The 14,345-nt window shown below is 39.9% G+C and overlaps 1 protein-coding gene across 6 annotated transcripts in view; it reads right to left on the bottom strand.

The window, feature by feature from the left end:
• Positions 1-14,345, bottom strand: part of pudp (pseudouridine 5'-phosphatase) — a 68,484-nt gene that overhangs the window by 38,462 nt on the left and 15,677 nt on the right. For 5 of the 6 annotated variants that reach the window (XR_008572198.1, XR_008572196.1, XM_054783982.1 and 2 more), the window contains exon 4: positions 7,267-7,439. Coding sequence is in view for 4 of the 6 variants with exons in the window: in XM_054783982.1 (XP_054639957.1) it covers positions 7,267-7,439 (173 nt within the window). In the remaining 2 variants the exon portion in view is untranslated. Of the gene's footprint in view, positions 1-6,918; positions 7,440-14,345 lie in introns of those variants that run through there. The other variant, XM_054784000.1, reaches the window with a different exon arrangement.

Below are 14,345 nucleotides of genomic sequence, written 5' to 3'. Positions count from 1 at the left end.
ACGCTTGTGCGCTCGGATGGAAACCATCATAGCGTATACCCCGGTGTATACCCAGGTAAGCGTTCATAGTCATTAAAAAAAAAGATATTGTACATAGTGAAAAATGAAAGGATGCAATTTTGCCACTTTGATATTTTGTCATGTAGATATGCTAAGGAGTTATGTATATTTCAAGAACAAAAACAGCATCTCAGCTTTGTGATATAGGTGAAAAAGTGTATTTTTAGTATAAACTTCGGTCTTTGCTTTTTTCCTGTTTTTTTTTTCCCAAATATTTCTTTTGTCTTAAATAACCTTCTTAAATTTTCTTCTCATAGTATTATGACTTTATTCCCATAAAATTGTATTTTTCCCCCCAAAATTATAACTTTATTTTGTTTTGTTTCTCATATTATGACTTTAAAAAATACATATTTTTCTTTCATATTTAAACTTTATGCTACTAAAATGACATTATTTTCCTTATATTACGTTATTCTTGTAAAATTATAATTATTTCCTCACTCAATTACAACTTTTTTCTCCTCATATTTTGACTTTATTCTTGTAAAATTACAGCTGATTTTTCATTTTTTGCAGATTTTTTTTTTTTGTTAAATGATACTTATAGAATATGCAGCAGGCTGCAATTATTATGGCCCTTTGGCCACACTTTGGACACCCGTGGCTTAGGATGATATTTTGATTATCTATCTTCTTTCTCTGTAATTTTCAGTCGTCCCGCTGACCTCTATCCGTATCTATCATTTGTTTCTACCCTTTCTCACTCGTTCTTCCATGTCACTCACTTTGGCGTCTCTCTTCTTTCATCTGTCTCTGTTGTATTTAGGGTGGCAATGCACAGATGCGACTGGGAGTGTAGAATCACATGGGATGGCTTAACTTGCATGCAATTGGTCGGCGGATTTCTTGAGCTGATCAACCAGATACGTAAATAATTTATTAACTTTAGGTCCAGGTCTGTAATGGACAGTGTCCAAAGCTGATCAACCAGATACGTAAATAATTTATTGACTTTAGGTCCAGGTCTGTAATGGCCAGTTTCTGAATCCGGACTGTTTTGTACTGCTTGTTGTCGAACTTCATGATGACGACAGATGTGATATTGTCATTTCTGCCATTAAGGGAAATGCATTTTTACAGTGGTTCTCCTTATATGGCGTGACAATTAAGAATGTTACAACAATGAGATGCACCATTAACACAAATCATTTTTACATGAAGGCTTCTTCATTTGTCAGTGAGTGTTACAGCCTAAAGTGGTTAGTGTTAAAATATTACTCTTTAGTAGAAAATGCCGGTACAACAGTTGGACCCTGTAGCTTTATTTCTACTTCTGTGAATTAAAAAAAAAAACCATTCAAAATTGGAACAAATTTGAGGTTTCAGAAATTGATTGTTTAAACGTAAAAATTTTTACTGTATCTTATATCTATTTTTGTTTAAAAAGTAATATAATGAGAATCAAACAAAACAAAATAAAGTTTTGGAAAATGTGTTTGGGCAAAAGTTCTAATATTACATGATTTTACAACAATAACATTTTTAAATATTATAATAATAATATTACAAATATTATTTAAGAAGGTTGAAATATTTTGGGGAAAAAAAAACCCAACAAAAATGGGGAAAAAAGAGCAAGAGTGAAGTTGCTACGAAGAGGCTTTTTCACGATATCAGACAGCTGAGATGCTCTTGAAATATACTGTATAGAACTTCTTAGCATATCTACATGTGTTGCTTTACAAAATATCAAAGTGGCAAAGTGGCGTCCTTTCATTTTACACGATGTGGCCTTCGCTTGTTTGGACACCCCTGCTATAGATTCTTTAATTTCATTGTTGGAAAATGCAACAATGAGCGTCTTCTTCAGTGTCAAAATATTCCAGGATCACCTTACCGTATAACATGAAACGATATCAAATGAAGGAGACCACAAAATAAAAAATGCTCAAAGATTATGAAGTGACTTGATTTATTTGGTACGTATGCATGTAAGGATCATTTTGGGGTATTAAGTCATTTTGGTGAGAATGCCCACAGACAAGTTATTTTAGTGCTTTTCACAACTTACAGCTTGCACAGTTCAGTACATTTCCCCCAAAAAGATAAAAAGCCATACCATGGACAGAAATGCAATTTTGCTACTTACACATGCACTGGGTGCCATGTGCACATGCTTGCAGTAAATGGTAAAGGACATGTACAATTACTGTGACACTCTTGTGAGCGCACAGAATGGCGGGTGGGGGGAAGCTGCTGAGAAGATTAGACCTCCTTGAGGATTAAAGGTTGAGGACGAAGGGAAGTGATGCAAAATTCTATTTCACCAGCCCAAAGGGCGCCGTTGCTCCTGGAAACTCCTGGTGCAGTCTCGGCCGTAAAAGCCTGCTTGGCGTGGAGATGGGGAGACCAACAGAAGATGAAAGGCTCAGGACAAATTGAAGTTTCTTTAGTGGATTACACTGAAGACAGGGGTTGTGTCTTTGGATTTTCAATAAGACTTCAAAGTTGGTGTGACAGACTTGCCCGACTGTCTCAAACGGTGCACTTCAGGTTAACAGCAAATATGGCTGCCTCCCCCCAACAGTTTAAAAAAACAGGAGATGTCACGACAACGTTGGTTAATATAACAGTGTTACTGCTAAAATATACCGCATACCATTGGTTCACTGTTAAAAAAGCCCACAGTCTTTTTGTTTGTCTTTATGCTTCACCAATAATGTTTTCCTAAAAGCGCTGCGATTTCGCACTTTGTTCAGCAGTTCTTGAACGCACCATAGTTGCAGTGAGACAAAAGGGAAACTTACAGTATATATATATATATATATATATATATATATATATATACACACACACACAGACCCTTTCCAAAAAATTAGAATGTCATGGAAAAGTTGTTTAATTTCCATAATTCCATTCAAAAAGTTAAACTTTCATAGATTATAGATTCAGGGAACACAATTTAAACGATTTCAAGTATTTATTTGTTTATTTTTACATAATTTGGGCTTCCAGCTCATTAAACCCACGAAAACAGGAATTCAAAAAATTTGAATACTGTGAAGAAATCAGCCCAAATTTTGCAGGGCATGAATGTTTTAAACTGAGTGTCACACACTAATCATCTACTAAACTCAAATCACCTGCACAGGCTTCCCCAGGTGTCATTAAATTGCTTCAGTTTGGTTCAATTGTCTCAGTTGGGTTCAATATGGGGAAGACTGCAGACATGACAGCTGGCCAGAAGACCATCATTGATACCCTCCATAGGATGGGTAAGCCACAAACGTTCATAGCTAAGGAGGCTGGTTGTTCACAGAGTGCTGTGTCCAAGCATATCAATGGAAAGTCTAGAGGAAGGGCAAAATGTGGCAGGAGAAGATGCACCAGCAAAAGAGATGACCGTGGGCTTCAGCGGATTATCAAACAGAGAAGATTCAAGAATCTGGCAGAGATCCAGAAAGAGTGGAATGAGGCGGGAGTCACAGCTTCAAAAACCACCACATTCAGACGCATCCGGGAGATGGGCTACAACTGTCGGGTTCCTCGGGTCAAGCCACTTCTGAACCTGAGCCAAAGTAGGAAGCGTCTCCACTGGGCCAAGGAGAAGAAGGACTGGACTGTTGGCCAGTGGTCCAAGGTCCTCTTTTCCAATGAAAGTAAAGTGTGCCTTTCATTTGGGAATCAAGGTCCAAGGGTTTGGAGGAAGACGGGTGAGGAACAGAACCCAAGCTGCCTGAGGTCCAGTGTGAAATATCCACAGTCCGTCATGATTTGGGGTGCAATGTCCGGTGCAGGTGTTGGTAAACTCTGCTTTCTTAAATCCAAGGTCACCGCAACAGTCTACCAGAATGTTTTAGAGGACTTCATGATTCCTTCTGCTGAGGATCTGTGTGGAGATGCAGATTTAATCTTCCAGCAGGACCTGGCCCCTGCCCATACCGCCAGAAGCACCAAAACCTGGTTTGATGCCCATGCCATCACAGTGCTTGACTGGCCAGCCAACTCACCGGACCTAAACCCCATTGAGAATCTATGGGGTATTCTCAAGAGGAAAATGAGGGGCACCAGACCCAACAACAAAGAAGAGCTGACAGCAAGCATCAACCAAATCTGGGCTTACATAACTCCCAGGCAATGCCACAGGCTGATTGCTTCAATGCCACGTCGCATCGAGGCAGTGATTAAGGCAAAGGGATTCCCAACCAAGTACTGAAGATTGACATATCGTTTTGAAAGTACCATATTTTGATTGATTTGATGTGATCCTAATTTCTTTCTTTTTTTCCTGCAAAAACTGATAAGTAAATGGTGATTTCTTAACAGTATTCTAATTTTTTGAATTCCTGTTTTCGTGGGTTTTATGAGCTGGAAGCCCAAATTACGTAAAAATAAACAAATTAACACTTGAAATCGTTTAAATTGTGGGCCCTGAATCTATAATCTATGAAAGTTTAACTTTTTGAATGGAATTATGGAAATTACACAACTTTTCCATGACATTCAAATTTTTTGGAAAGGGTCTGTACATATATAAGTGTCCACCTACCTGTTGGTACCTCCGCTCATGTTATTTTTCACAGAGCTTTTCCACTCTGTCGCCTTTTGTTTGTACATGTTCGTACATCATTAAAGATCTTTTGTTTGCACGCCGCCGGCTCTTCTCTGCACACTGGGGGTCAAGCTTCTGACAGCTCCAGCAAACCGTAACAAAATGAACATATAAGGTTGCTTTTACCTTCGTTGAAGACGTGATTGTTGCCAAAGACACAATGTGGCAGTGAGAAAACACACGGGCACCACCTTCCTGTTTTACCATGAGTTATTTCTTGAACTCGTAGTGTTTCTCACCTCAAGTCTCTGCTTTTCTTTTGATCACGCTGTAAAATAACCCAAAATGTAAACAAAGAAAGCTGCAAGTGCCAGCATTTTGAAAAAGAAGGTGAGAAACACTATTGAATTCAAGAAATAACTCATGGCAAAACAGGAAGGTGGTGTCTGTGTTAATCTCGCTGCCACATCGGGCCTTCAGTGAAGGTAAAAGTAACCTTAAATGTTCATTTAACCCTTTCAGCCATCATTTATATGCATTTAGAAGGGTTTTATGCATGTGAAACTATAACTGTAAAACTACAAAATGTGTTTTAACATTTTTTTTTACTTGTGGCATAACTCTGTTGTTAGTTACCAAAGAACTACAGTCAACTGTTTCCATGTGTTAGCAAGCTAACAGGTTACTAACAAGGATATTTTATAATAAAAATACATTAAGAACACAGTTGGACTCACTCAGTGTGTTAATAACACAACAAGACGTGCACCATATTGTACGTTAAAAATATACGCCAAAAAATATATGCAAACCGAGGCAAAATTTTGGTGTAAATGTTAGAAACATCATAACTCTGATTCCATCTGTTCATGGATCATGTTACATTTTCATTTATTAGTGGGGAGTGCCTATACATTTTATACATTAAATGTGTTTGAGGCATATTGAGGGCTTAAAGGGTCCCTGGCATAATTTATAAACATTTCTTAAAAATATTACATATTGTTTGTAATCATGTTCTACATACAGCTCAGCCTCATTTCCGGAAGTGACGTAGTGCGAGTAGTATGCTCAGCTACACAAACATGGCGGTGTACGAGACCGAGGATGTTTACAGTGATTATAGCGAAGGTTTGCGTGATGTGTCAATAGTTTTCGAGGACGAAGAAACATTTGAAGATAAAATGGAGAACTTGCAGAACATGGACTTAAGCCTTAAGGCATGGAGATGAAGATTCGTCACCTTCAAAACACAGAATAGTAAGTGTGAATTACTCTAGAGTTGCTTATCCTTCAATTATTGTTTTAAATCGGCTTCTTAATGAGCATAAAGTGTTTTTTTTTTATAGTTTTTGTACATCAACACCATCAAGTATAAATGTATTTTTTTGCTAATTTACAGTTACAACCAATATATAACATTCACTCAACCAAAATATAAAGGCAACACTTTTGTTTTTGCTCCCATTTTTTATGAGATGACCTTAAAAGATGTAAAACTTTTCCACATACACAATATCATCATTTCTCTCAAATATTGTTCACAAATCTGTCTAAATCTGTGATAGTGAGCACTTCTCCTTTGCTGAGATAATCCATCCCACCTTACAGGTGTGCCATATCAAGATGCTGATTAGACACCATGGTTAGTGCACAGATGTGCCTTAGACTTCCCACAATAAAAGGCCACTCTGAAATGTACAGTTTTGTTTTATTGGGGGTCTGGGGGGTCTGGGGACTTGGAAAACCAGTCAGTATCTGGTGTGACCACCATTTGCCTCATGCAGTGCAACACATTTCTTTTGTATAGAGTTGATGAGGTTGTCAATTGTGGCCTGTGGAATGTTGGTCCACTCCTCTTCAGTGGCTGTGCGAAGTGGCTGGATATTGGCGGGAACTGGTACATGCTGTCGTATACGCCGATCCAGAGCATCCCAAACATGCTCAATGGGTGACAAGTCCGATGAGTATGCTGGCAATGGAAGAACTGGGACGTACAGATCCTTGCACATTGGGGCCGTGCATTATCCTGCTGCAACATGAGGTGATGGATGTACTGCCAAATTCTCTGAAACGCCTTTGTAGACGGCTTATGGTAGAGAAATGAACATTCAATACACGAGCAACAGCTCCGGTTGACATTCCTGCTGCCAGCATGCCAGTTGCACGCTCCCTCAAATCTTGCAACATCTGTGGCATTGTGCTGTGTGATAAAACTGCACATTTCAGAGTGACCTTTTATTGTGGGCAGTCTAAGGCACACCTGTGCACTAATCATGGTGCCTAATCAGCATCTTGATATGGCACACCTGTGAGGTGGGATGGATTATCTTAGCAAAGGAAAAGTGCTCACTCTCACAGATTTAGACAGATTTGTGAACAATATTTGACAGAAATGGAGATATTGTGTATGTTGAAAAAGTTTTAAGTCTTTCAGTTCATCTCATAAAAAAATGGGAGCAAAAACAAAAGTGTTGCGTTTATATTTTTGTTGAGTGTATTTAAGCAAAGCTGATGAATTATGTCAGGGACCCTTTAAACCTGGATGGTGCCGTGAAAGATAGCAGTTGAAGAGGGAAGGGGAGGGTTCTGGAGCGGAATCTAATCTAGTAATTACAACAGTCACTCTTATTGCAAAATGTGATATGTAAAATAGATCATTTTCTACTAAAAGTTGTTAACAGGCACATTCGGGTTAGCCCGAGGCTTACTCAAATGCTGGTAGGCCAAAGAGCTGCGGTTCAAACTCCTCCAAGCTCGAAAGCCGTAGTGTGGCCTCCTGAGTCAGACCCGGATCAAGGTTCTTGTCTGGAACCATCACCACCTGCATCCCTGCTGCCAGGGCCGCCCTCACACCGTTGGGAGCGTCCTCAAACACCAAGCACTGTGTGTGTGGGGAGGGGAGGACAATATGGAGGACAACTACATTATACAATTCCATAAGCCTATTAGATGGACGGCAGAGATGAGCACAAAAACAAATGCGAGGAAATAGGACACAGAGGAACCGTTTCCATTTTCAATCTGATGAGCTTGACATTTCTCGAAGGAGCGGCGTTGACCTCCGGGAGGAAGTCTACCCATTAAAAGTGCAATTTGAAGCTAGGTGCCCCCAACAGCCCCACTTCATTGGCTTTGTTTACATTTTCATACGCTGCGTGAAAACTCATTTGAGGCATTGTGGGCATATCGAGAGTCATGACTGTTCGAAAAAGATGACTCGAAAGACTTCAGACTTCGTTTACATTTTAACCTCTTAAGCCCCGTTTCGCAAAAATGACACACTCAATCAGTTTGTGATACACTCCTGATCAGAATTTTAGAATCAGTTGAAAAATTGCAAGAATTTACATTTTGCACTGTTGGAACATCAGCTGATCAAAAGTTTATGACCATAGCTTGAAAAACCCGAACCCCCCTTAATATAGAAATAAAATGCTCAAATAAAGCACTCTATTGTGTAGCTGAACCATTCTTATTTCCAGGAGGCCAGTTGGAATGTTGCTGGTGGTGAAGACTGTCCATTTTTGTAAACTCGACTTGCCATCCATCCCGAAATGTTCTCAGTTGGATTTAGATCAGGGGAACATGCAGGATGCTCCAAAAGAGTGATCTTATTCCCCTCGAAGTCCTTTGTCAGGCGGGCATTGTGTCTTGTTGAAAAGCCAGTCATTACCACACAGACGAGAGCCTTCAGTCATGAGTGATATCCACTGCAACATCTCCATATAGCCGCCTGTCGTTTGACGCCCCTGCACAACTTGAAGCTCCATTGTTCCATTGAAGGAAAAAGCAGCCCAGATCATGATGGTGCCCCCTCCACTGTGCCGTGTGGGAAAACATCTCAAGTGGGATCCCCTAGTCATGCCAGTAACGTTGGAAGCCATCATGACCGTCAAGCTTCCATCTTTTCTCATCAGAAAACAAAACGTTCTTCCACCTTTTAATGTCCCATGTTTGGTGCGCTTGTGCAAATTCCAAATGGAATTTTTGTGGTGTTTGAGGGCCTTTGAAGATGTTTTTGTTCTTATACACCTTCTCTCACAGATGTTACTGGACTGCACTCGGCACCAGTAACAACCTTCATTTGGGCTGAGGACGGTCCCGTGCTTTGACAGACAGCCAATGGGATCCTCCAGCTCAGGGCAGGTGACATTTTTGACTTTTTTGTTCCATTAGCCTCAGTCTTTGAAGAAGTTTCAAAGACTGTCTTACTGTGTCCGACCTAAGCAGCAATGGCGTACTGCGAGAGGCCTTGATTATGCAGCAATCCGACCACATTTAAGAGAGAAAGCTTTTTTCCTTTGGCATCAAAAGATCATGACAGTGTGAAAACCTGACTGAAAATGACATTGAATCCACAGTTTTACCAAGATTTTGTCTTTTAAAGGCTGTGGTCTTACATATTTGATCAGCTGATAAACAGCCTATTTCACTTGAATGCTTGTTTGCAATAAACTGATTACTGATTACTGATTACTTACTGATTACTGATAAAAAAAACATTTTTTGTCTCACTCCCATTTCTTCTTTTTGCATTTTGAAGCTTCACTTAGAACTTCCTTAAGATCCCACAGACAAAATGAATTGACAAAAGGTCAATTTTTGCAATTTTTCAAGTGGTCTTAAAATTCTTATCAAACATGTCCATCCATTTTGCTAATTCTAAGCAAATTTTGAGATGTTATCCCTTACTACTGAGACTGGAGTCTTTTGCATGAGTGAGTTTGTATCAAAATAAATGCTTACTGTAGAGCAGAGGTCTCAAACTCACGGCCTGCGGGCCATTTGCGGCCCACCAAATCTTATCTTGCGGCCCGCGACTGCACATCAAAGAGTAGTGTAACTGCATCCCGCAACATCCGGGCAAGCTCAGTGTTACTTCCATACTTACAGGGGCAAGTAAACACCAACATTGAACTAACAGGGGTGTTATCACATGGATGTATCGTGAATTGTATCGTATCGTGAGGTACCCTGAGATTCCCAGCCCTTCTCCCAATACTTGATGCGGCCCAGCCTCACCCAGACTCTACCTTCACTGGTCCCCAGTGAAATTGAGTTTGAGACCACTGCTGTAGAGTAAACGTGATTTTAAATGAAGACAAAACTGGCTTTAAAGGGATAGTTTGGATTTTTTGACATGAAGTTGTATGACATCCACCTCAGCAGTGTAGTGCATCAACAGAGACCATTTCATCCCATGAGCTGAGTTCTGGTCGGATTTCAGTGATGAGGGACATAGTTCCGGTTATCTGGTGGAGCCACTTATGTAATGAGTTTGGCTTCTCAAAACAATATGCGTTCAAAAGAATAATACATTTGCATGGCAAAAAAGCCTGCTCGAATAAAATCAGACCTCACAATCTCTCGCCGTTACTTTCTCTCCCGTCATATCACTGTGCGCTGTGTTCCACAGTGCTTACATGCATGGATGAAGATACGACATTATGACTCTTCATCTGCTTTGGAACACATACACAACAATGGACAGGCGACAGCACACAGTAATATGACGGGAGAGAAAGTAACGCCGAGCGATTGTGAGGTCTGCTTTATTTTTTTTTGAGAAGGCATTTTTGGCATGCAAATGTCACATATAGTTTTGAGAAGCCAAACTCTACTTAAGTGGCCCCACCAACTAACCGCAACTACGTTCTTCATCACTGAAATTCGACCAGGACTCGGCTCACGGGACAAAGTGGGGGATAAGTCACTGTTGATGCACTACACTGCTGATGAGGACGTCATACAGCTTCATGTCAAAAAATCCAAACTATCCCTTTAATTTCCACCTATTAAAATACATAAAATGAATTTATCTCCTTGGTTTATGGTGTTCCGATATTTCGTGGTTATGTACATGTACATGTGTACATGTAAATTATTAATACTGTACAAAATGAAAACAGAACTAGTTATATGTGCACGGCGGAAGAATACCTAGGCGGAGTAATATGTAGTCGAGTCACTACACTGAGGAAGGACAAGGTCCTTTGTGTTTTTTTTTTTTTTTTACTTTTTAGCTTAACTACTTCGTCCAGCTCCTCCCGGTGGCTTGCAAGGCATTCCCAGGCCAGTTGAGAGACATAGTCTCTCCAACACAACTGCCCGATGCAGAGCAAAATATGCATAGTTAGGCAAATTTGATGGTGGTTTTTTTTGCCTGAATTAAGCATTTTCAAGCATAAAAATGTAAATAAATTGTGATGATATGTAGTATTCTACACTGGTCACTAGGTGTCAGTAATGCTACTGTAATGTTAGGTGAGACACACAAGCACCGACTTGATTGCCGGAACTACAGACTTTTATTGCAGGTTTGACTGCACGACAGGCACAATAATCCCTTACACAGGCTACTGTTGGGATCCCGTGAAATGTGGGGAATGGCGGCACTCAAAAGCGGGTGCTTTGCATTCCAATTTTGTCTTGCCTGAATTTAAATTGAAAATGGGCATGTAAATTAGACTTTAATCTGCTTGTAATACAGAACATAAAACTGAAGAAAACTACACACACACATTGTATTACAGCTCAAGGGGAATTTCTAGATTAATAGATTATTACTGCTCTAAAGATGGAAGCCAGGGTATTGACAACACAAATTAAGGTTTGATGTAACGCTGTCAAGCACTTAGTATGCGTCCAATTAGATTCCTCCGCTTCCAGCCACTCTGAGGCATATTCACATGGCATGGTGTCTTGAGACTGCTGTTGATGTTCTGATGTATCATCCAGTTTTAGTCCAAATTAATTAATCTCAGGCTCTCCTGAGAGATTGGGTGAGAAGCTCATCCGGGATAAAGTCGCAGTCAGATGTGTTGGATTAGGCATCACGACACCTCCCGGACATCTCTCTGGGGAGGTTCTCAGGGCACGTCCCACCAGTAAAAGGCCCAGCATACATTGGAGAGACTATGTCTTTCAGCTGGCCTGGGATCGCTTCAGGATTCTTCAGTCTGAGCTCGACAAAGCAGCCGCAGAGAGGGAAAGTCTGGGACTCTCGTCTGAGGCTGCCGCCTCTGTGACCCGCCCTCGGATAAGCCAAAGAAGATGGATGGATGGATACATGCAACCTTAGGTTTTTGTCCTTCAAAACTGAGCTTTTGGAAAACTTTTGGAAAAGGCCTGAGTGGAGAGATTCAAAAACTACAGCGTCAGTTCTTGTGTGTGGAGTACGTGTTCTTATTTATTAACAACAGAACATGAAGTTACTGAGTTACGGGTGATGGTTACATTTTGCGTGTGTGTGCCTGATAACACGCACGGCCGATTTAAAAAAATTAACTTTTATGACGTTTCCTGGGCTCCAACCTAGCTGACCAAGAGAGGTAATTGATTTTTTAGGCTTCTGGTTGTGCAAAATGCGAATGACAGCCGGTGACTGTGTTTTCATGTGGGCTGCAGCTGCCACAATAAATCGATTATCCAATTAATCAACAACTGTTTTGGCACTTAATAATATTTTTATTTAAAAAAGTAAATATCCTCTGATTTCAGACTCTCAAATGTGAATATTTTTTAATTTCTTTAGTCATCCATGAAAGCAGAACTATTATCTTTATGTTTTAGGCAAAACACAAATCCCAAATGTACCACTTTCACACAGAATGAGAGGAGAACCTTTTTTTTTCCATTCTATCACAGCCATGGCATGTTCGTCTCAGTCATGGCATGTCCACCTCAGACATGGCATGTCGGTTCGGTTCTACTGGCTCAGTAGCTAGTCTCCATACAATGTGAAATGTAATTTAACATCATGTCTCATAGCATTACTGTTGCCTAGTTCACTATTTTTTTTAACAAATAATAGACCATAGTCAACCACAAAACAGCTATCGTTTATGAATGTTTTTTTTGTTTGTTTATTAAACGCGATATAGTGAGGGAGCAATATTCGAACCACGACATAGCGAGGGACAACTATATTATGAGAAAAAAATAGTTGACATTTTTGGAAAATTACATAGGAAAAATGTTATACTAATTATGGGAATTAAGTCATGATGTTACAAGAAAAAAATGTACAAAGATTATTTAAGAAGAAAGTTTAAATATTTGGAAAAAAAAAACCCAGAACAGCAAAAATAGGGAAAAACAAGCAAAGATCACACTTCATACTAATAATATGCCTTTTCACCCACATCCCGAAGCTGAGATGCAGTTTTTTCTTGAAATATATATAACTTCTTAGCATATTTATAAAATATGAAAGTGGCCCTTGCATTCTTTTATTTTTCAGTATGTGGCCCTCAGTGGAAAATGTTTGGACACCTGTGGCCTGATTACTTGATTAATCGAAACAACAAGCAGATTAATCGACAGAGAAAATCATTGTTCGTTGCAGCCATGATGTGGAAAGACAGGAGTTGGGAAATGTGCGTTTTTCATGTGGACAAAGCCTAAGACCAGCTGAAACCATGTCCCTCTTTAATCTTTTAATCTTATCTATGTTTGCTGTAGCTTTGTTCACGTAATTCTACTTAAGTCAAAACACGGACATGTTTGCGATCAAAGTGTTTCTCCAAACGGAATTCGGCGGTTTTCGTCCCATTGAGCCATTGTCGTAGGCTTTGTCAAAATGAATGCACTGGCCCACAGCTGGGACATGGACATTTTTGACGGCTGACAATTTTTCAATCATGCATTTAATACTGGCTATCCCTAAGATCAACCAATAGGACCCACAAAGACAAGGTTCCTAAATTCTCAGCTCAGGTATTATTTCTCTATGTCAAAGCGGGAACCATATCGATTTTTTTATATCAAGTTGGCTGACACAAGATGGCAAAGGTGGCTCAGAATGAATGAGTACAATTTTTCCTCACAAGAGCTGTACCAGCTGACTTTTCAACCCATGGTCATTATTGCTGGATGTGTGCTGCGTTGATTGAAAACAATATCCAACACAAGATGACAGAGGTAAAAGGCCAACGTAGCATTTACTTACTACCCACCTGCCTACGTCTCAGCGTTTAGGATTGATCAACTGTCAGGGATTATTCCTCTATTTTCAAGCAAGGCCTCCATTGATTGTCAGACGGATCATAAAGGTCAGATTGTGGACGTGGTCATTGTGACCTTTCTACCAATTGAGATTTTTAAATCAATCATGTTGGCACAATACTTTGTTGAACAATTTCCAACGTGAGGTAGTCTTCAGAAATGGCCAGGGTGAGTAACTGACGGAAAGATGTGATGGAACACACACGGTGCCATTGCGTCATTAATGTCCCTCAGGTTGTTGAGTCGAAATTTAGCGCCTGTTTGGTGTTTATGTGCAGTGAAAAGAAAACAAATAAACGGGGGACGTTTATGGCTGGTAAAAGGGTCCAATTCCGCTGCCAGTGTTACAAACAAAGCAGGAAGTAAATGATGTTATTTATGTAAATTTACATACACACTTAGCTTTAAGTGGCTAACATTACCACAGTGCATCTCTATTTGAGGTGCTCACAAAGGCTTCTAAACACAGCCATTGAAAAAAATCTATAAATTCATTGTCAACAGATGATAATCAATACAATAAATTTTAAAAATCAATTAGACCCAAGAGAAGTGGGTTGTGTAAACATGAAATCCAGTACAACTAATCTAACAGAATCTACTTGAAGGGGGAAAGGAGGCAGGAAGGACAGGGGCATGACAGAAAACAATTGAGAACCAATGTACTATACTAATACTGATACCATGCACACTATATTAGCTGGGGACACTATAGACGTTGTGGACACTTTTGGGACTTACTGTTAGCATGCTAACTGTTAGAATGTTGACATTTTGGCAA

This window comes from Dunckerocampus dactyliophorus, chromosome 1 (genome assembly GCF_027744805.1).
Source record: "Dunckerocampus dactyliophorus isolate RoL2022-P2 chromosome 1, RoL_Ddac_1.1, whole genome shotgun sequence".
Taxonomy (NCBI): domain Eukaryota; kingdom Metazoa; phylum Chordata; class Actinopteri; order Syngnathiformes; family Syngnathidae; genus Dunckerocampus; species Dunckerocampus dactyliophorus.
Note: the sequence above shows the minus strand (reverse complement) of the source record. Positions and strands in the feature narration are given on the sequence as shown.